Here is a 17,537-nt window from a genome sequence, read left to right as displayed (position 1 = left end):
TCAAAAAAACTTAAAGCTAAAAGCATGAAAGCATCATTTTCAACCAATGAAGTTCAAAGTGTGATGACCCCTTTTAAAGTTTGAGTAAAGTTGAAAGTGTAAAGACTTCAAATAGGCGTGGGTTTGAGAATTTCTAAAACTTTCACAGTGAGTTCTGTGGGGAAGAACAATCGCTATTTTATCAACTTCACGAACATGGTTTCTTTCATTTATCTACCGTAAGGAACGGCGCAAGACATCTGTATTAGGTCTGTTTGTAAAGCCGATGTAAGGATGAATATAGAGCAGAGAAGTGGCTGAATAATAGATGATTGATGAAATGATTTACACATCTTTAACAGCAATGGCGGAGGATTGACTGTCAGTTGTGTAATGTAGAAATGATCTCATCTCAGCTCTCACACAGGATCTTATTTAATTTCTTGATCTCCATCTCTACCTTCCTCTCCGTTCTCTTTGTATTCTTATTTTTCTTATTTCGCTGCCTCCCTCTGCCCCTCTCTGTCTCCCCCTTTCTTCTTCCCCTGACTGTTCCGCCTTAGCCTCCCTAACACCAATTATACTGTGTCAAATCCATGCATGTCAGTTTCCAGATCCCTAATCATCCTTTCTCTCTTTCATCTGCAAATCCTTTGTTCCTCCCTCCTCCCTTTTTCCCCTTCTCTGTAACCTTTCTTCTTTGCTCCTCACCCTACCCCACCCCTTCGTCTGCTTACAGCATGTACACACTTCCCATCCTCCCCATCGCCTCTCCATTTATCTGTGTCACATTTACTTTGCCGTCTTTCTTTGATATTTTTTCTTAACAGTCCATATTTCAGTTTTATTCTTCTGTCTTTCCAACACTTCTCAGACATGCTCTTTGTTTTGTATAAATGGTGGCAGTGCTGCATCTCAGACTCATGCATAAAAAAAAAAAAAATCTCCTGAGTCACTTCTTTTCCAGATACATTACAAAGTGGGTCTCTCTAGGTTAGACACAGAAAAAAAACAAACATCTGCTACCATTCCCTCTTGAACTATCTATGACTGTTTTGCTGACCAAATAGCACAGATTATCCTTCATTTGCCATTTGTAACAATGTTACATATACTTTACAGTATCAAATTGAGTTTCTTCAACAGTAAAAGCCTCAATGGTGGAAAAGGCAGAATGTGAAAACACAAAACAGACACTTCATTTAAGTATCCTCACAGCAGAGAATATTTTGTGACTAGGGAGAAGGACATCATGTGAGTGCTGTCAAAATGATGGTGTTAACTTTAGTGATTAATACGGCACATTTAAAGGGGCTACATGTAGATTTTTCTTCTTTCAAATATTAAAAAAGTGCCTTGAAATTATCATTAGAGAATTTAGAATAAAGAGTTTTGAAGTTATATCAAAGATACCAGTGTACTGAATTCTGGAAGCATCGACTTAATCTCTTCATACAGATGGTTAGGGGATTTATATGGCCACTAGAGGGAGTAATGAGTCATTCTGCCAGTGTCCCCTGGTGAGGAAAATGCATAATTATGCAGTGATATTATCTTTGCTAAATTTACCGTTTGTTGATCCATGGTTCAGACTAAACTGTGACAGTTCTGACATTGTTTGGATGATAAACATCTTTACTGCAACAGCATAAACCATATAGAAATCAGGAGATTATTGGTTTTGTTGTGGCTGTTGTCGGTCTAAACACAGAGCTAAGCTAACAACAGAGCTATAATGAAAACTATCAGGTGATGCAGCACAAGAAGATTAAAAGACGCAGTATTATTTTGACCAGCTTTGAACACATTGGGGGTGGGGGAGCGACATTTTCGCAAGGTGTTTGGAATGAGAAAGCTTATAGGGGTGTGTCAGTAACCCCTCAGACGGACCCCTGGCCTATGGATTGAGGCTCGTTGTATAATAGTATAATAGAGGCATGTCCTTCCTACCCCAACCTGCTGACCTGCTAATTCGCGCATTACTAGGGAGGGGGACTTTATTAACAGAATGCACCACATTGGGACTGGTTCACTTTCACTTTCACTTTGCAAAGGGAAACAGGAGACCGTTATTGTAGAGTGGATCATTGGTGCGTGCAGTTGTATGTATCTATATCATGCTGCTCTTTGGCATGGACTAAAGGCCGAGGGTTTTCAAGTGCGGACACGTTATGTTTTATAACAGTACACATGAAATGACTCATTGCTAAGCTGATGTTTACTCGAATGGCCCTTATTGTCACTTAAACATGCAGGTCTGTTAGTATTCCTGTCTGTGCAGATGGAAAATATGCATCTCATGCTGAAATCTGATGTCCACAGGAGCATGTCTGTGTTGAAAAACTGTGTTAATTCTACATTCATTCTGTGATTTCACATTTAAATATCCATTTATACACATCGGAGTCCCGTTGTGTGATTAGTCAACAATCAATCAACAGCCCTAACTGATATGAGATTGAATGTAGCGCATACGCCAAGTGAGCATCAATTGATTAACTTTCCCCTTAGAGTCTCTAATTCTGATTAACACCGCCTTCATCACAGTTTCTTAACCTTATTAACTGTCTAGAAGCGGGACTCTGCTGCAGTTTGCTCTCCCCTCTGTCACACGTTGAGAAGAGAAGAAAATACATTACAGAGGTTGTTAGCTTGTTTTTATTTGATGTTTTAAATCAATAAGTCCCAGCTAAGGGTATGTCTACAGCCCATAAATACAAGAAAAACACACACTTTTAACACTATGCTCTAAAAGAAACTACTGGCAATTTTACAAGCTGAGTCAAAGGAGGATACTGTCAGTTCAGTTGAGTCAAGATGAGGTGGGTTTGTTTACATTTTGCAAAGTCTTGAAATGATTTATTCTCATCACAGACCTTAAACCCGGTCTGAGCCTGCAGCAAATTTAACATAAATATAATATAAAACTACAGACATTTTTTAGGAAGGAACACTAAATCTAACTGCCATTAAATAAACTGTAGCCAAAAGAGGTGTTGACCCATATGGTGCCTGTTCAAAATGTCTAGCTCTTTCTCTTTATGTGAGATTTTATTTACAGGGTTCATACAGGTGCTTGAAATCCTTGAAAATGCTTGAATTTCAACATTGTGTTTCCAAGGTCTGAAAAGTGCTTACAAATAAAAACTCTGTGATTTATTTATTTATTTATTTTTAATATTAACTCTGCCAGGTTAGATGGTAGGCCAAAGCTACTTACAGAGAAGTGATACATTTTGAAAAATCAAAAATGACCAGGTGTTCTCAGGTCGACTCCAGGTACATTTTTATCTTAATCTTTGACTCGGTGCGAGTGTGTCTGAAGTGGCTTCCTTTTTTTTTTTAGATAAAACTTTGTGTTCTTCTTTAATTTCTAAACTTTTTTGCACTTACGAAACAAAATTTTAGATGATTATAGCATAGTACGATGTACATCGTTGTGATAAAAAGTGAAGACAATAATCTAGAGTATATGTATTCCTATAGATATGTATTTGACTCCAGTGATAAGGTGCTGTGCTGGAAAAATTTGAAAATGACCCTTAAAAGTGCTTGAAAAATGCTTTAATTTGATCTTGAAAAATGTGTATGAACCTTGTATTTAAATTGATGTCTATTTTATAAAATATGACAGAGTATATACTTATATCCACTTGGTGTGCAAATCTGATTCACTGTGGGTTTTCATTATATGTGCATAGTAAACTGTTTAGGGCAGTCATACTCATCGCATGGCTCGTCAAGCTTGAATTGGCAGCTCGCACAGTAACTTAGAACAATATGATAAGATAGACAATACATTTTTAAGACAAATATTCTGCTACATAAATATACAACAAACACTATGCATCAAACATGCAAATACCCACATTAAATGTCTCCTTTCATCTCAATTAATGTTGTTTTCAAAAAGGGGGTAACTGTCAAACATGGCAACGTAGCGTGCTCCCATCATTGTTTACGATAGCGGCTCACCTGTGTGTGCAGTGCAGATTGCAGCATGAGCTCGCATCTTATGATAGCTAATGTGACATACACAGGACACAAAATGAATCGATTTCTGATCAAAAACAGACAAACTACAAATACAACATGAAGAAAGTCAAGGACATGCATGCCAACTTCTGTTCATCTCAATATTAAGGTAAATAATATGTGAGCTTAATTGAAAATGTATTGGCTGTGTTGCTTCTCCTTTTTATGTGTAGAAATGCTCATTTTTGGGGTTGATTTTATATATTGTTGTAAAAGTGTCTCCCCCCTTGACTATGCTCTGCCAATGTGGCTCTTATGCAAAAAATAGTGAGGATGACTGGTTTAGAGGTTTAAACTAGTGTCCACGGATCCTTAAAAAGTCAAAAATGTCTTAAAGTTAATTATCCTAAATTAAGGCCTTGATTATCTTTAATGTTGATAATTAATCCTTAAATCTGACATTCAAAGGTTTTAAAAATTTCACAGATAAAATATATGATATTTAATCTTTGTAAAGAATTTGCCAGATTTGTGACTAGTGTTTAGTATTTTAACATGGCAGAGATCAGAATGAGTGGAGTCTCCAACAGTCATTCATGGAGGACTTCAGGTATGAGCTTTAGCAGTTTGAACATCAGTAGCCGACACATTATTCATGAATAAATGGAAATATAACATGAGTTGGATTGCAACATGGTTAAGGTTGGAGGCAGTAATGATGAGGCCCGCTGTGCTGTTTAACCAAAGACACTGAAAAATGTCTTAAAAGGTCATAAGTTTGGCTTCTTAAAACCTGCACGTACCCTGATATGGAAGGAACTCATTTAATCGAGGTTTTAATTTCTGAAAATCATGAATAATTGAGATTATTCCTCTAGAGACCTCTCCTCTTCAGCAAAAATAGGATCTATATAAACTGATAATAATTTCTCCTAGTTTTTGGAAGAAGTAGCACATTTTTCAGTTGTTTTTGTCTTAAATTCATAGTTCTTGAAATAGACAATTAAAATTGTACGTTGTTCGTAACAGTGAAAAAATAAATGAGATTCAGTTTTTTTTTTTTTTTTGGCCATATTGTCTTATTTTTGTACCTTGTATTACTACGATATTATTACCTGTTTTTGTGATGCATCATTACTTATTTTATTGTGACTTGATATCACTGCAAATAACTTATCCTCATTGATTTCTTGAGCATAAATAAAAGGTGATAATGATGATGATGGTCTCTATATGAACATATTTCAGCTTCTCAGTGTGTTTTGTCAGTATAAGATTGGCATTACTGAGCCACTAGTACTCTGATCAGTATCTGATTTCTGGAGTTATCAGATTATTCAAGTGATCATGTAAACAGCATAATCTGATATGTTTTATCAAATGACAACAGTAATCTGATTATCAGAAATCAGATTAATACACCTAAATTTCTCCCCAGTACTCTGATGTTTTCATGCATGTATATCTGTCTGATTTATTTCATTCTTTTACATCTGCACATGTATAAAATAAAGAAATCATATCATAGAAATAATAGAAAATGGAAGTGACATAGGCAAATGTGATTGGATGACAATAATAGGAAGTTTGAGTCAACCATCGCTATGTATGAACATACTCTGAAAGAAATCTGATAATGGACTAAAACATCCACACCAGGGTTTTTCCATTATTGTATTTGTGAAGAATGTGTAAATGCGTTTTTATCTAATTACTCCGTTATCAGATTTTCATAGTCACGTAGATGGGCTTGCTGTTTTATGAGTCATAAATGCTTCCATAAGCAACCAAACTAAACTATTTGACTTAAAATGAACAGATCCATGATCCACTGATGTCCGCAATCATCTATGAATTGACTGTTAATTGGAATAGTGGAGACTGATGGATGTAGATGGACGGAGGCAGTAAATGGAACATACTCAGTGTCTGAAAAAGGCGTCTGTTTCCCCCACCCTTCCCTTGTCTGTTTCCCTGGAAAAGACACATATGGGAAGGTGTGTGTGTTGTGACTGGAGTAGCGGGGGGGCAGGGCTAAGAGAGGCAGAGCGCTGGAGAGAGAGGCTGAGGGAGGTAGGGGGAGGGGTTTGTTTATTTCTGTTGTGTTTTTTTTTTTTATGGTAACTGCGCCTCCTGATCCCACAGGAGAGAAGGGAAGGAAAAAAAAAAAGAGCAAGGAGACGGATGGAAAGAGAGAGACAGGGACACAAATGATGGGGAGCAACAGAGGAGCGTTGGCAACATGAGCGGCGGCGTTGGTGGCGGCAGCCGGGAGACGGGAGACGAACGCGGCAAAGGAGAGAGGGGATGGACGCACAGACAGACGGATAGAGGCAGAGCGCGTGTCAGTCCGCCGCTGGTCGCCTAAACAATGAACGTGCTGTGGTCGCTGCCGGCAACGCATCGTCACGGCAACCGGAGCCAGAGGGGTGCGCACTGAGAGAGAATGGCAGAGAAAGAGAGTAGGAGGAGGAGGAGGGGGGAGGAAGGAATGAAGGAAGGAAGGAGGAGAGATAGGAAGAGAGATGGTGACTTCAGCCGATAGATAGATAGACTGATAGATAAGCGGATCCTTCCTCTGTGTGTTAGTGTGTCTTTGTGTGTGTGTGTGTGTATATGTGTGTGTGTGTCATGTGTGTGTGCGTGTGGTCAGTGTGCATTTGTAGCCAGTTGTCTGACACCATGATCTTCTGTAACCATCTAGGTGAATACAAGAAGGATGAGCTGCTGGAGGCGGCGAGGTGAGTACCACACTCAGCATGCTCTTTGTTTTCCTTTTTAGTTTCTTCATCTTTCCTCCCCGCGCCGTTTCCCACTTGGTGACATGTGACATCTTTCCTCTTCTTCTCCGTTTTTTCCGTCTTCATCTCCTGCTTTGTTTTTCCTGCCTTACTTTTTTTTCCCTTTTCTGTTTCTTTTCTCTCCATCTCCTTCCCTTCTTGCAATTTTTCTCCTCTTTCCACGTCCCTTGGTTTCACCCTCCATCCATCTACTGCTATGTGATAACAAAGACAGCTCCTTTCCCATCCACCTCTGTCGTTTCTTGTATTTATTTCTTTATTTTTCTCTTTCCACTCAGCTCCTCTCTTGTTCCTCATTTCCTGTATTTTCCTGTTTTCTCGTTCGCTGTCTTGCACGCTCCTCTCTCGCTTCCACCTCTTTTCTCTCATTTCCGGTCCTCTTCTTCCTTTTTCTCATTCCTATTTCGTCTCCTTTCCCCTTGTACTAACTTCAATCCTCTTCCCTTCCTTATCTTGTCATTCTCCCCCTCCTCTCCTTTCTGCTCATCTTTCGTTTCCTTTTCTGGTGCTCTATAATCCCTCTTATTTCCTCTCCTTCCTTGATTCTATGTTTACTTCGCTTCTCTGTGTGGTTCCCTTTCTTCTCCCTCCTCCTGGTTTGTTCCTCTCTTTGGCTTTGTTCACTGTTTGGCGAATTTTCTCTCTACTTCTGCTTGAGTTTTGTCATTTCTTCCACCTTCAGTTTTCTTTGAAGTTACACTTCATCTGTCATGTTGCTACACTCTCCCTGTGCTAAATTGTTTATGCTGGTATATAATTTTTTGGAAATAATCTGGTCTGAGATGAAATATCCTAAATTTTAAATACTTGCAGAAGATGAATTGGAAAGCAAACAACAAAAGTGCTGATTGTCTAAAGTTTTCAAGATATATATAAAGTGTTATTACATATTCATAGGTTTATGTACATTTATCTAGTCGATGTATAAGTCTTACACTAGAGGGAATGAATTAATGATACTAGTATGCCTTTTTTTGTAAATTATCTGCTTCAGAGATAAAATATGCCGAGTCTGTAAACACTTTAAGATGAATTGGCGAACAAATAAACATAAAGGTTATCTTATGTGTCACTTGGGAAGGAAACTATAAAGTGAGTTTATTATTATTTGTAGTGTGTTGAAGTAGCAAACATTCATTTTTGAGTCCATTCTCTTTTTAATTCATGCAATTTTACATTTTAACCCAATACTGTATCTTGAAAACTATAGACAACACTGATGACTTAATTTGTCTGTATTAGCAACTCAAATGTACTGTTATTCTGGTTTGTAGACCAGTATTATTACTCATTGTCCCTCTTTCTATCATCCTCTCTGTGACTATTTACACATAAATGACTCCGTTCGAATCGATAGATGTTTCAGCATCACAGACACTTGCATGTTAAAGCTACATGCTACATACACATGGGTTATGCCTGTCCATGCTTGTGTCAGTGCATGTGCTTTTGTGTTTCCCTATCTCGCATGTGGAAATGGCATAGCTCTCGTTTGTTATTTTGTGTGGGTGGCTGAGCGCTCAATGCCTCAACAGCCTCTCTCTTTCTATCCCTCTTTCTCTTCTAAGCTTGCACACACATACACACAAGGAGGCAGCTGGCCTAGTACAGCAGTACCTCAGTGTATTGTGGGGTCAGTGGGCTGTTTAAGTGTGAACTGTGAACTCACAGCTGAGCCACTGACTGCCTTATCACCAGTGTCATTTTTCAGAAGAATTGCTTTTTTACTGTTTTTTTTTTAGCAGTTTAGTTTGGTCAAAAAAAAAAAAAAAACTCCCACTCATGGCTTATGGCATATTGTTGTTTTTTGCTGTATTTTTTCATTTGTGGCCCAGATAACTTCCTTGCACAGCAGTTATAGAAAAAATAATAAGAGGAGCTGTAAAAATGTGTGTGCTACATAGCCTGAGTCAAATGCATTGAGTCTGTGCATTGACAGGAAAAACATAATCATTAATTTTCTTGACAGCAGCTGTATTACAGAGGGAAAATGCACAAGCGCTGCCAAAGGGTTTACATCCAGTAAAGCAAATCTGTCACTTGAAGGCCGACAGTCAGCTGACAACAAGCAAGCAAGTCAAGTCGAGTTTATTCAGATTGGGTTAAATGTCAATGGATTTGTAAAGACAGATATGGCCAAAAATACTGGGACACATCACGCCAAGACCTTGTAGAACTTCCTATTCCTGCTGATTGGAAATATGATCATGATACAAATGTTCATGTCAGTTGTTGTCAGTTATTATCACTGTAAGTCAAATTAGAATTTCTTTTAAAGGCAGATTTGTCTTCCTGAGAGTTGAAGAAAACAGATTTAAAACTAGAAAAGTACTCTGAGAGCGCAGACCTCCACCAAGGCAGATCAGCCCCCCCCCCCCCCCACACACACACACACACACTGATCACCACCAAAGTGTAATCATTTGTTCCTCGTGCCAGTATCAACATTTCCTGAAAATTTTATCCAAATCCGTCCATAACTTTTTGAGTTATCTTGCGAACAGACAAACAAACAAACAGACAAACCCTGATGGAAACATAACCTCCTTGGTGGTGGTAATGGTTATTTATTGCAAAAATGTGACAAATAGCTTAGAAATTTGGAGGTATGGCATTTAAAACTTATAATTACAAAAAAGTATTTTGTTTGCAAAGATGACAATGTAAACAAAATCAATTCTAAGGACAAAATCAAAAATATTTATTGCAATGATGTTTATCACCATATGAAATTACATTATATTTGCCATGATCATCTTGTAGCCCACCGTAGCATATTAGCAATGAAACACCTGAATTCAATGTGTCATGTTACCTTTGCCCATTTGATGTATAATGTATATAATGTGTAACTGGTATACAAGGGGAAAAATAAGGACCAAAATTAAATATTATTTATGTTTGTGGGGTTTAACTTACACTTGAACTAAACATGTTAGGATCATAAATAAAATGTTTACAATATCAGACGATACCCACCAGCATTATGTAGGAATAAAACTGTCTAATCCAAACTAAACTTTCAAATAGATCCTGGTATTTATCTTTTGCATGCCATCTGTGATACTGATATTAGTATTGATAAATTAGCCTATTGGCCAAATTTATCTCTTAATCTCAGTCTCTAATCTCTTACATGTACCTTGATGGCCTCTAACAATTTAGCCTATGTAGAGTTCATATATAAATACAAGTAGACCTTTATGTTAAGACTATAAAACTATGAACTGTATCCCTGAAATCAAGTTTCGGGGATGTAATGGTTTTACCCCCAATGCCGCCGCCGGCCGATTCCTTAGCCCTTGATATTAGGAGCGTAACAGTGCACTCGTTTGTACCGAACCGCAATATGGAGGTGTATAGAACTAATACATATAGCCTATGTGAAGGGTGCAAACACTCGCTTTAAAGATGCCCTGCCACACATATTTCATTCTTTTTATGGTCATGTCTGAAGTTCTACGATGGACTCTGTAACATTTTTTTGTGGAAAACATGCCTTGGCTACCAAGTTTCAAGCCATTTTAACGTGGTATAGAAAGCCTGTTGGAAGACTCAGCTCGATTTGCATCAGTTCTCATGAATATTCAACATGCTAATATGCTTGACTCTGATTGGCTAACAGCTAGCCAATGAGGGCCTGGCTTTTCAGCCCTGTGCAACAAGTAGAGGAACTGGCGGAAATGAAAGTGAAACTTAACGTGCTTTGAACGTCTGACTCCTGGTTTCTATGCCTCTCCTGTACGGCGGATCTTACATGGAATTTTCACACCTTCTAACCTGTATCCACTGGATCCCCTCCACTGCTTGAAGCAGAAGGCAGTCAACGCACACAGTATGAGCTAGGTGGCTGAAAGCAGAACCCATATGGGGGGTTTCCTCTATATACATTCTGCAACGGCAGAATTCTCAGCGCCGCTGCAAAAAACAAAACAAAACACTCAAGTCTGAAGCTGGAGTGCCGATTGGGGGGGGGGGGGGGTGTAAACATGACAACAGAGAGTATAACAGAGGCACAGAAGCCAGGTCGGATGTTCGAAGCATGTTAAGTTACAGTTTCGGTAGTTGCGGAGCACACACCCTTATAACCCCCTCACACACACACACTGGTCTCCTTCACTGTACCAAAAAGGTATCAAATGTATGAAACTGAAGACCCCTGTACCGAAACGTACCATTGAAATTTTTCTGTAGCATTACACCTCTAGTCTTTACTTAAATTGGGCCATATTTTGATGGCTTATAACATGGAAATATTTAGCGATATGTAAATAGTTACTATTGAGCACTGATAGGAAGTCATCAATGGACTTTCATTTGACCTTGAGTGACTTTGAAGGGTCAAACTCAAGGTCACCAGTGTCAAGATTTCAACAATCTTTTTCTCCAAAACTACTGGTCAGATTCATTAAATAAATTACATATATATGTAGCATCCTTAAGACAGTGTCTACTAACTTTTTTCATAGTTTTGAGAAATTTAGATTTTTGAATTTTGACATTTTTGAAATATGACAAATTTGGCTTTACTTATAATGGGCTGTATTCTGATGACTTATACCATACTAATGGTTATAGATATCAATATAGTTACTATTGAGCACTGATAGGATGTCATATATGGACTTTCATTTCATTCGTTGAGTTATCCTCCAGTGAAAGTACCATCCACTTCTGTTGCATCCAGACCACATGACTCTTAACACAGCGGCATAACCAGACAACCTCACAAATTCAACTTATTATTGATTCTTGTTTGAACATGCCAGTGAGCTACAGGGCAATTGGTGTTATTTATTTATTTTAATATATTGTGAATGTGTGGTATTAAAGGCCACTTTGGCAATGAAAAGGGTCTTAAAAAGTCTTAAATTTGGCTTCCATTTATTAGCACATACCCTGTAAATACATAGGCCTAATTCCTGCTTTTTTTTTCTAGTGTTATTTTTTGTGATGTGTCATAGGGGATTGTCTTGGAAAGGATCATCCATCAGTATATGCTGTAATAGTAATGAGATTTAATTATGTATTTAACCATTATTTACTCAGGAAAAACTCATTGAGGTTAAAAATCTCCCTTACAAGAGTGTCCTGACTAAAATAGGCTGCAGCACAGTTACGTTTCAGACATGCATATACAGGGAGATAATATGAAATACAAGGCAGGTATAATACTGGCTTATCTGTGATTCCTTATTGATTTGTGAACTGAATGCTGTCATGTAATTCCGTGTGTCTACTGGACCACAACAGACACAAATGCACAGGAACATTCTATCCAGTTTAATCCCTAAGGTGCTGTTTGCATTAGAATGAAGCTCCTTGTTTTGGCAGATGGAAGTGGCCTGTTCAGCAAAAGGATGGGAAAGCAAAAGGAAGATGCTGAGCAGTGGAAGTAAAAAGGGGAAGGAAGCCACTGTCTGAGGAGAGGGTAGGAAGTGTGGACAGCTCGGATGAGAGAAGAATCAGTGGAAATTAAAAGAAGAGAAGAGAAAAAGGTTAAAAGCCAATAATTTGGTTGAATGAAAAGAGGAAAACAGGAAGCGTGAGGGTTTGATATGCAGAGTTTAAACCAGGAGGAGAGGAGAGGAAGCAAAAGATATAAACACAAACAAAAGGAAAGAGAGGCCTGACCAAAAAACAAAAGTAGAAGGAAAAAGGCAGAATAGAGAACATAGAAGAATAGAAGAATAATCCTTTTCATTCCTGTGACAGCTTCTTCCTTTACGGCTGTCACGGCAATGATGGTTGGATTGGCTGCTGCCTTGGCAACACTTCCTGGTGGTCATCCAATGCCAGGGCAGCACCAGCATAAGCTCTCCTCCTTAAACACTTGTTTTAGCTAAAAAAAACCCACACAAACACCACAAACATTCCTTTATGTCAGTTTGTAACTCCAGATGAAGTTTCTGTCTTTTCTTCCCCCTCAGTCTTATACTTCTTATCTCATTCTTCCTCATTTTCACCCCCGACGCTCTCCTGCTGAGCCGAAGTGCTAATCCTCTGTGGTGGATGGTTTCCTTCTAACGTGTGTGTGTGTGTGTGTGTGTGTATTTGCAGGAGTGGGAATGAGGAGAAGCTGATGGCCTTGCTTACTCCACTAAACGTCAACTGTCATGCGAGTGACGGCCGCAAGGTAGGAGCACATTATACGCATACACGGTTAAAAAGATGCAGATACACCACTCATCACTGCAATTTTCTGTTTGATTAAACCCCGGGAAAGTCATTAGGGTTACAAAAGCAACTGGTGCTTAAAGACGTAAAGCAAATGGTGTTATTGGCAGCTGTGGGCCTCGGTTGTATCAAATAATCCAAGCCCTGTCCAGCAGGCATTAGCAGCCTGTCTCGGCTGTCACTCATTTAAATAAATAGACGGAGTCTCAAACCTTTTGGCGAATAAATTAGCACTCATGCTGAACAATGGCAGTGCGTGGCAGCACACAACACGCTGTCATACCCAGGGACAGTAAAAGAGCTATCTCTAAGCATGACAGACCCAGAAGAGTGTTATATGGATAGTAAGAGCAAATAACAACCGACAAGGGCTGGTTTCAGCTTCAGTAACAACAGCTCTTATTTAGATGGAGCTGTACAACTGTAAGTAGAGTACTGTGAAAATGAGAAATATAGTGAATGCAGCATGTGCTTTAGGTTACTTGAACATATTCAATTATTTCTAGAATGTTGCTGGAAGATTGCATTTGAAATTATGAATTGCCTCACATTACAGTTTACTTCCCTCCTTGTGCCTTTTTTTTAAATAATAAACTTTACTGCTACAGTCATGGACAAGGCTTCTAATCTAGCTGTTGACCATACACAGAGCCAAAGTCCTGCCCCTTCTGGATCATCCCATGCAAACAAATTTGAGAAAAAAATATCAAGAGTTGTCAGTAGCTGATTTCTAAGTTATTAAATAAATAAATGGAAAGAGACAAATAATTTTGAATCTTGTTTGAATTATGTTACCATTTATCCATGTGATTTTTGTCAATTGATGATCAAGTGAAGTTTGTTTTAAAGATAGTAAGGTAATATTTTTGCGTGGAAATGGTTTAGTGAACTCTTGTTTCAAATGACATTCGTCACCAAAATGTTCCTTGCATTAGCAAATTTCAACTCACTCTTGAAGAAAGAGGTAGAAAAATGTTAAAACAGATGAACATTGCTACAACTCTGGTCAAGTTGAAGCTGCTTGTTCCAAGTGACTCTGAACAGATTGTGGAGACAGAAAGTTATGATGGTGTCACCTCTGTGACTCTGTATTTACGTATTTTCACAATGTGATACTTAAAACAGTTTTACAACAAATTGCAATTTTCTTGACTTGTGAAATTATTGTTTAAACTGTCATAGATTATATGTATAAATGGTGGCATAATACAAACGCAAGCAAAAAATGACTTGTCTCTTGTCACTGAGTGTAATAAAGTTTTTTTGTGGAATGAGTGTCCATGCCGCTTGACCAGAGTGGGCGGGGCTTCACCTCTCTACTGACACAATCCATTAAGAGGGAAAGTCACACAGGCTGTTGATGAGAAAGCTGCCTGTTGGCTGGAAGAACTAATAAGATGCTCAGAATTGTAAATATTAGTTAGTTTGACAATGTGGGAGAGTGCCCGACTTTGGCAACAGAGACATGAGATCCAGAGTGTTGCTCAGTGGTGTTTTCCGATGAGCAGGTTTTGCATCTCATCCAGGTTTGCAGGGTTTGGAGACAGGCTGGAGAGGCTCAGATACTCAGCTGTTTGAAGTCCAGCGTGAAATTCCAGCAGACTTTGATGGTTAGGGGTGCTCTATCATCTGCAGGTGTCGGACCTTCATGTTTCTACTGAGTAGCACTCCAATCTTGTTTCGCTTTAGCTCGAGTTTCCCACTGCTTGGAGTTGTGAAGAAGCTGAATGCTCAGTATGCAAGGGATGTACAGAGATGGGGTACATTCTGTCACCTTTGATGGATCTACTCCTTTTTGACATCATTGTCAGGGTAGTGGTCCTTCTTAGTGGTGAACATCTGTTTGAATCTTGTGGACATTCATCAGCAGAGATCATACTGTTACAATCAAAATACGAAGAAAATTAATATTCCCACATATTTGCTATTTGTTTTAAGATGTTGACATGATGAGGTCATTCTCAAACAGATACTGGTATTTGAAAGATGGAGGTGTTTGTTTTATGCACTGCTTAAGTCATTGTATTTTTGGCACTGTGTAAATAAAAGCCACTTAATGTTTACCTGACGCCACATATTAACTGAAAAGCTTAGCAATGTGCGGGTGCGATACATTGAGATGTATCAAGAATCATTTGCAGGTGGATTTTAATTGAATAGAATCACAAAGCGAGTGAAGATTCAATTAGTGAATATTTTTCCAGATAAACTCAAGTATTTATGCTGCATTAACTTTGCATCAGACAACTAAACTGACATTTTAAGCTGTTCACATTACTTTAATTTTGCACTTCCATTTGCCTGTCAGCTACGGTTTCTCTGCAGGGATTCACACTTTTTTCTGATTAATGAATCGAGCAGATTAAAACAGGTCTGAAAGCATGTGTGTTTGATGTTTGTATGCTTATCGTGCACAAGCAAGACTTCTTCCAGCAGCTTTACTGTCAAACCTTTCCAATACAATAAATTGGTCATGGGTTTTACTGCTCCTAAGAAAAGCAGGTCTCAAGACAGCCTAGAAGGCCCCGAAAGACTTAAGTTATTTGGTGAAAGTGTTATTCTGAGCTTTGCAAACACACTAAACTTACTCTTCCAGGTTCATAGTTTGAGGCAACTGGGCTCCAATTAAAGCTGGATAAGTCTTTTAGAATCATAGAACTTTTTGTTCAGGTTATGTGTGCAAGAGGTCAGTTGGCAGAGGGTATTTATGGGCATCAGTGCACAGATGTAACTTTTTGATAATTAGATGTCTCTCCAGACCATTCTATTCAATTCAATTTCAATTCAATTTTATTTGTATAGCCCAATATCACAACAAGGTTATCTCAAAGGGCTTTACAGAGTCAGTTGGATGTAAACAACAGTCAAATAAACAGCAAGAAGATGAGTAGCGTCCTGGGCATCCCCTGTCCTTAGACCCTCCTTCTCGGCAAGGAAAAACTCAAAACCCAGTGGGAAAAGGGAGAAACCTCGGGGAGAACCACAGTGAAGGAGAGATCCACTCCCATGGACGGACAGGCTAGAGATGCACCAGGACTGATGGACGTCCATTTGCAGATGTAGTTCTAGTCTGCAAGGATGCAGTAGGGTGGACACATGGGGGGTCCATCCCGCTGGATGAGACAGGCAGGGGCGAGGAGGCCCATCCACAGTGGTGAGGCCAAGGACGTCCATCCAGACAGGTGGGGGAGGGGGTCAGGACACAGGACAGGGCAGGACACAGATGGGTCAGCGCAGATCCTGTCGTCATTGGCTCCCAAGCGGTTACAACTGAAAAAGTAGCCACTCCCCCGGAGGGGAGTGGGGAAAGGGGACACCAGGTGAATAGTACTGAACAGACTAAGTTGGCTAAATATTAAAAATATAAGTGCAGACAAGAATGGTACGTAGAACCAGAAACAGGAGATAGGACTCAGTGCCTGTACTTCCCCCAGCATTCTTGCTCCTAGGGCAGCTTAGACTGAACTCTGGGTTCAGTCTGGTTTGAACTAGCCTGACCATAAGCTTTTTCAAATAGGAACGTTTTCAGCCTGACCTTAAATGTAGAGACTGTGTCGGCCTCTTTAATGTTAACTGGAAGCTGATTCCATAAAACAGGAGCTTGGTAACTAAAGGCTCTAGCTCCTACTGTACTTTTACAGACCCTGGGAACTACCAGTAGACCTGCATTCTGAGAACGAAGGGTTCTGTTGGGATGGTACAGCACCAGAGCATCTCTGAGATAAGAGGGGCCCATACCATTAATGGTCTTGTATGTGAGAGGAGGATTTTGAATCTAATTCTAAACTCTAATTCTAATGCCACAGACCCACAGAAAAACCTTGAAAACATTTGACCGATTTCCCAATCATGGAGGACACATGGAAACATATTTCAGCATTTTCTGGTTTTCTTCAGAGCTCGCCAAAACTAATAATATTGCCATCAAAAAAGAGCTAAGTTTAGAGTCAAGTGGTAGTTTATGGGTGAGATTATTGTGAACATCTGCAAGTTGGGTGACATTACAATAAAAAGTCTTGTTTTACATGGGACTAGTATTACCTGTGGACTTCTGGAAATTTGGAATAATTGTGGAAGTCATCTGTGATATCTCATGCAAATCAGTCGTATCTGTCATTTGTAAAGTAAACATTTCACTACAAATGACCTGCCTTATTTCAGAAGTTTTATCCATTATATTATTTCCGTGTGAATTAACATCTCTGTGATTTGACGGGATTTGCAACGTATTTTGTTTCCTCTGCACATTTATTCAGTTTATTTCCTGAGGATTATGGAGGCTGTGCTGGTGATGATACATGAAAGTTTTAAAAGTGTTTTGGATGCAAATTCAGGAGGCTCATTCTATGATATATCACAGATATTTAGTGAAAGAGCAAACTTAAATTCCTGAGAAACAAGCGTTTAAAAAACAAAAAAAAGCATTACAGCTAAATTTTCCTGACTTACAGTTCCTGACTTACAGTTATTTCAAAATGGTGAGTCTGCCCTTGACATTAGAATCAGGAATGATGAGAGTAAATCTGAGGAAAAAACAGACTTTGCTGATTTTGTGTGAATGCGCTGAAATAAAATCCAGATATGGGGAGTGAATTTCCAAATCAG

General features: G+C 39.0%; 1 protein-coding gene across 3 annotated transcripts in view; it reads left to right on the top strand.

The window, feature by feature from the left end:
* The window catches only part of LOC115429514 (poly [ADP-ribose] polymerase tankyrase-1), a 158,385-nt gene that overhangs the window by 52,238 nt on the left and 88,610 nt on the right, over window positions 1–17,537 (top strand). For 2 of the 3 annotated variants that reach the window (XR_003936795.1, XM_030149037.1), the window contains exons 5-6: window positions 6,659–6,695; window positions 12,816–12,891. Coding sequence is in view for 2 of the 3 variants with exons in the window: in XM_030149037.1 (XP_030004897.1) it covers window positions 6,659–6,695; window positions 12,816–12,891 (113 nt within the window). In the remaining variant the exon portion in view is untranslated. Of the gene's footprint in view, window positions 1–6,172; window positions 6,384–6,658; window positions 6,696–12,815; window positions 12,892–17,537 lie in introns of those variants that run through there. The other variant, XM_030149038.1, reaches the window with a different exon arrangement.

This window comes from Sphaeramia orbicularis, chromosome 12 (assembly GCF_902148855.1).
Source record: "Sphaeramia orbicularis chromosome 12, fSphaOr1.1, whole genome shotgun sequence".
Classification (NCBI taxonomy): domain Eukaryota; kingdom Metazoa; phylum Chordata; class Actinopteri; order Kurtiformes; family Apogonidae; genus Sphaeramia; species Sphaeramia orbicularis.
This window is presented reverse-complemented; position numbering and strand designations above follow the sequence as displayed.